Source organism: Humulus lupulus, chromosome 4 (assembly GCF_963169125.1).
Source record: "Humulus lupulus chromosome 4, drHumLupu1.1, whole genome shotgun sequence".
NCBI classification, from domain to species: domain Eukaryota; kingdom Viridiplantae; phylum Streptophyta; class Magnoliopsida; order Rosales; family Cannabaceae; genus Humulus; species Humulus lupulus.
Window position 1 is genome coordinate 6,399,925 of NC_084796.1, and position 5,688 is coordinate 6,405,612.

General features: G+C 40.3%; 2 protein-coding genes across 2 annotated transcripts; both read right to left on the reverse strand.

Annotated features, from left to right (window-relative positions):
• Positions 1 to 2,805: 2,805 nt before the first annotated feature.
• Positions 2,806 to 3,683, reverse strand: LOC133831812 (uncharacterized). The gene is made up of 3 exons (XM_062262222.1): positions 3,511 to 3,683; positions 2,918 to 3,403; positions 2,806 to 2,815 (listed from the first exon to the last, which is right to left on the reverse strand). The coding sequence occupies exons 1-3, from the start codon at positions 3,681 to 3,683 to the stop codon at positions 2,806 to 2,808; spliced, it is 669 nt and encodes a 222-aa protein (XP_062118206.1).
• Positions 3,684 to 4,472, reverse strand: LOC133831813 (uncharacterized). The gene has a single exon (XM_062262224.1). The coding sequence runs from the start codon at positions 4,470 to 4,472 to the stop codon at positions 3,684 to 3,686; it is 789 nt and encodes a 262-aa protein (XP_062118208.1).
• Positions 4,473 to 5,688: the final 1,216 nt, after the last annotated feature.

Consider the following 5,688-nt stretch of genomic DNA (forward strand, 5'->3'; position numbering starts at 1 on the left):
CCTGCAATATTGGGCGTTTGAGGTCATGCAAGATGTGGGGAAGAAGTATGGGCAGTGCAAAGGGAGCAGATTCTCTAGAATGTTGAACTGGAGCACCCCCGTTACTGTTACGAAACACGATGTGAAGCAAACTGATGTGGCACTGCTGTTTGAGAAAAGGGTATGTGAATCTTTCTCTATTTCTCATTGTTGTTATGATATATTTTGCTTTCAGTATTATTTGCGATATATGTACGAGTTTTATGCGACATTTGTGCGATAACATTTTTCTTTATGCGATTTACATTATCTGTTTTGCGACATATTTGCGACATTATGCGATTTTTTTATTTTGTGATTTATATTTGATTTCTTTTAAAAATATTAGCGACATAATTGTGACTTCTTGCGACATAAATGCGATTTTTATTACTTTGTTGATATTATAATTTTGCGACATTATGCGATGTTTCTTCGAGTTTCTGCGATATTGATTATTTTCTAATTTTTTGGTTATGCAGATGGTTGTTCTTCAAATCTTGTACCCTCGGAATTGGGAGGTTGAATATTGGAAGTCCAATTGTGAGGGTGAAGTCCCCACTGTGGATATGGGCTCAGATCAGATGGAAGAAACAGAAGCTGGAACACAAGATTCCACTCAATTCGAGACCCAAGCAAAACGGGTGGCGGAATATGTTCAAACTGTGAAAATCATTCCACCATCACCACCGAAAGAACAAACAGAGCCGTCCACATCAGGCACTTTGCCTCCAACCTCAACTCCTGCAGCCAATGATGCCAACTACCTTGGGTTGGCGAAGAGATTGGAGAAGGTCGAAGTCCAACAAATAACAATTCTGGCTGCACAGAATGAGATGAAGACTACGTTTGAGAGTAGTCACGCTGAGATGAAGAAGCTTATCATGGATCAACTTGCGACTGTGATAAGTTTGTTACAGAAGCAATCATCATAGCCAGCAGAGGATGAACATCGTTAGTATAATTCTGGTTTTGAAGACGACGTGTACCCTGAAGATTGGGAACCCAATGTAGATGAGGTTCCTTCTACTCCAACGGATGCCATTATTATGGCCATTGGAGATACGCAGTCTCAGGATGTGCAACAGTTGGATGGGCCACCAACTGGAGTGGAATTTGTGAGGAGGGCAAAACGGAAGTCAATGTATTTGAAGGACTACACAGCGGGGAAGAAGAAACAACGAACTAGTCCAGTTGAGGTTGATACTTTGAGGCCAGCAGACCCACGACTCTACAAATTTTTCAAAAGGTGGATTACTTACTCAAGGGACAACCGCCGTCCTAGAGAAGTGCACACTGGCATTGCCGATCGGAGTTGGTTCGTGAAGTTGATGGTGGAGCACGAATGGATCGACGATTCTGTAAGTACTTGTTTCTTAACTGTTTTCTCATTTTGAACAATACATCATTTTATTTGCGATATTTAGCGATGTATAAGTTAATTGTTTGTTTAAATCGCTTTAAGTCGCTTAGAAAATCGCAAAAATGGTACATTGGGATATGCGCGACGTTTTGCGATGTCTGTGCGACATAAAGCGATTTAATTACAGAAATTGTGTTTTATGCGACTTATATGCGACATTTGTGCGATATGTTTGCAATATTAGCCTAAAATATTTGTGTTTGCGACTTATTTGCAACATTTGTGCGACTCTTTTGCGATATGATTCTAACCATTTTTATTTCAAATACAGCGAATTGATGCCATATTCCACTTGTTGAGAAGAAGGAGGAAGCTCTTCCCTGAGGTGTAAACTACGAATTGTGTGGTTTTGGACACATCTGCTCCACAAATATTTTCAATGTACTGGAATTGTCATGATGGTGACAGAAGCACATTTATCTGGGATGAGTCAGTTATTGATTATGTGAGGGGGATGGAGCATTGGTACTTGCCTTGTTGGGAGAACCAGGAGTACATCTATTTCACATTGAACCTTCCTACTGAGAAGCATTGGGTGGCTGTTGAGGTAGATATTGAGAATTGGCAGATTGTTGTATATGACTGTGATATCGGCGCCACGACTGAGGACAATATGAAGTCATATTTAAAGCCTTATACCGAGATATTTGCATCCTTATTGCGGGCTTCTGGTTATTTTAAGACCAACAGTTATGTATTTCCAGTTGAAACAGGTGATCTCAGCCAGCTCCCACCAATGCATTATAAACGACCTACTCCGGAAGTTGTACCGCAAGCGGAAAGCAGGTAAATGTCTCTTTTTGTATTTATTTTATTTTGTACTCCATTATGAATTACTTTACTAAATTGTTACTAATAATTACCAATATCTTTTTATTTGCAGTGGCGATTGTGGAATGTATGCCATTGAATACGTGGAGCACCGAATGTTGGATCGGTCGTTTGAGAAAGTTAACGATGATAACATGCTCACCTTTAGACATAGGTGGTGTGTTGACTTATTTTACTAGAATGTATAATATTTACGACACTTATATTTTGTCAGATTAGTAAAATATGTTAGAAATCGTCTTTAATCGCTAATTTTGCTTTGAAAATCGCACATTATCGCACATTTACATCGTCTGAAATCGCATTTATCGCACAAAAATCGCATAATTAATCTCCATAGTTTCTGGTGTAAATTTAAAAAAATCGCAAATATATCGCAAAAGAATCGCATAATTAATCTTCATTCCTGGTGTGCATTAACTGAGCATCGCAAATATATCGCACAAAATCGCATACTAATCACAAACACATCGCCAGATATCGTAAAATTGGAAAAAAAATCTACTTTGACCCTGTTAAAAATTCTACATGGTTCACACATTCCTGTATAAAAAAAAAAGGTTAAAAAACTGTAACAGCAACCAGGAATACAACACAAAAATCCAGTCAAAAAATAAGTGCATTACAACTAATATAGATAAGTACACTAATAGAGAAAAGCTTCTAACTCGAGCTTTGCATGTAGCTCTGTTGTGCCCCGAACCACTGCAGTTAGTACAATGGCGAGGTTCCACAACCACTTGACCATTAGATGGGTGACGCTTCGTCGGTCTTCTACCTGCATTGCTCTTCCTAGGCCGACCCACCGGTTTTTTATCCACTGGTACCCCGACTCTTATGTTCTTGATGTGTTCCGGTAGTACCCAATCATCCTCCTCGCCGACAACATTAATTGTTGCATCGTAGGTCTTCTTCCACGTGTCTTTTGTGTAGTACGGGGAGCTAAGTGCGTACAGGCTAGCATTCTGACTAATTGCTGCGGCACATGCATGAGGACAAGGGATTTTTAGCAATTGGAACATTCCGCATGTGCATGTTCTCTTGACTAAGTCCACATCACCACCTCTCTGACCTTCAGGACCCGTACCAACGTTAAATAATTGCGCACCATTACGATAGACAATCCTGAACCTACAATCTTCATGTTGTGCTTTTAAATCCTTCTCAAAAGTAGTTGCCAAAGGGGTAGTGCACTTGCATTTTCGAGACGATTAGCAAACCAATTTTGCAGTGTGAACCTGGTGAATTCAACCAAAGTAGTTATTGGATATTTCCTGAATTCTTCTGTCACGTTGTTGAAGCTTTCAGTGGCGTTGCTTGTCATTATGTTGTACCGATCGCCTGGACAATAAAGACGAGCCCACTTTTCAAGCCCTATTTGCTCGACATATGTAGCAATGGGAGGATCCATTCATTTGAGCACCTCAAAATGTCTATCACATTCAGTCTTCAACCATGCGTAGGCTGCCAGCCATATTTGCGTGTTACATACATCAGTCTTGAACTTGTGCGTGACATTCATAGTAATATGTTTAAAGCAAAAACAATGGCATGCTTCGGGGAAAACGACCTCGACAACATGTTTAATGCTCTGATGCCTATCCGATACGAACACAAGGTTTTCAACCTCCTTAATGGCTTCCCTTAACTTCTGCAAGAAATACTTCCAAGAGTCGTGGTTCTCACTGTCGACAATTGCAAAGGCCATCGGAAACAATTGGTTGTTTACATCGTACGCAACAGCAAGTAACATTGTGCCCCCATACTTTGTCTTCAAGAATGTTCCGTCAATACTAATCACAGGACGACAAAACTTAAATCCCCTCCTACAAGCATCCAGTGACCAAAAACAGTACTTGAACCGGTTGTCCTCTCTCACAATGTCAGTAATAGTATCTGAATTCTTCTGTTCCAGTATGTACAAGTAACCATATAACTTTGTATAAGATTCTGTTGGCGTTCCCCTCACATACGTAAGTGCCTTCTCTCTGCACCTCCAAGCCTTCTCATAACTAATCTTGATGCCATATTCCTTAAACATATCCCTCTGTATGTCTTTTGCCATGTACTTAGTTCCATCTGATGTGTACTTTTCCTTAATAATGTGGCCAATAACCCACGGTGCTGCTTGACAGTGATCAGAATTTCTAGAATCCAAGTTACATGTGTGTTCGTTGTGGAACACAGTAACCTCGAACATGTCACTACGTGCCTTCTTCCTCCCCCTTAATCTCCATTTTCAATTTTGATCCTTGCAAGTAACGTACAACACATCAGTGCCAGACTTCCTCACCATCCACTCAAAATTCTTTTTCAGTGCATACCTTCCCACTACATTCTTAAATTCTTCCTTGTTTGTGTACAACTTGCCAAAATGTATCTCCCCTGAAGGCGTACCACTAAGAAATGTCGTATAGACATGATTTTCCTCTATGTCTTCCCTAGTCCACATAAGAGGTTTGAATTTGGTACAAACTTCAAATTCAGAAGCAGGAGTACTAATGGAAGGACCTGGCCGACTGCTACTAGTTCCTGGTGTTTGGTGATTCTCACTACGGGGGGGTCTTCTTTGTCGCTCTGCTTGGTTGCTTGGAGTTAGTTCCAACCTCAAGGGAGGTACCTATACAACTCCTTCAACTTCCAGCTCCACATCATCATCCTCATCCAAATCTACCACAGGATCATCGTTGTAATAGGGACCATCGAACTCATCTAAATGATCAAATACGATATCGACTCTCTAGTCATCTATATTATTAGGTAGTTGCTCATTCAAATCTACCCCATGATCAGTTTCTGAGACAAAGGTCCCTACCACACTTCGAGGGGTTACAGATGGGGGAGTAGGCTCCAAATTCACCTTCTTCTTCACCTTAGTCACAAATAGTGGCAGCAAGTTGTCCACACCCATCTTTGCCTTCATGCTCAAAAACACTTGTAGTTGACTATCTTTCACTAAAACCTCCGGCGGAAACTTGGTGCCTTTCATGTACTTGTAACAGACTTCTAATTTCAGTTCATACACCAAAGGATCCACATCCAACTCTTCATACAAAACTTCACGCAACTTTTCCAGAGTAGTGTCAATGTCAAACATCAACGTCTTACTTGTTGGGGAATTGAATACCCAGTTGAAACCCTCGACAGCCCAAACATCATCATACAATACAGCCACAAATACAGTTGAATCTGTCACAAACAAAAAAATTTAAAGTCGCCTACAAATCGCCCAAAAATCGCACTAAAATCGCCCAAAATACTTAGTTTTTGCCACACATATAACATCGCACAAAATCACAATGGCATCGTTCAAATGTCGCATAGTTTCATCCCTAACCTCTGACTTTGGTAGAAATCGCACAAAATCGCAATTTATCGTTCAAAAATCGCAAAAAAACAAAAATCCCAGAAAAAAA

What these genes read in the sequence shown, in the direction of transcription:
- LOC133831812 (XM_062262222.1), bottom strand. Translation starts at nt 3,683, where the DNA reads ATGGATCCTCCCATTGCTACATATGTCGAGCAAATAGGGCTTGAAAAG. An exon ending in ACTTTGGTTGAATTCACCAG is followed by an intron (nt 3,404 to 3,510) that starts GTTCACACTGCA and finishes TGAAGATTGTAG; the next exon opens with GTTCAGGATTGTCTATCGTA.
- LOC133831813 (XM_062262224.1), bottom strand. Translation starts at nt 4,472, where the DNA reads ATGTTCGAGGTTACTGTGTTCCACAACGAACACACATGTAACTTGGAT.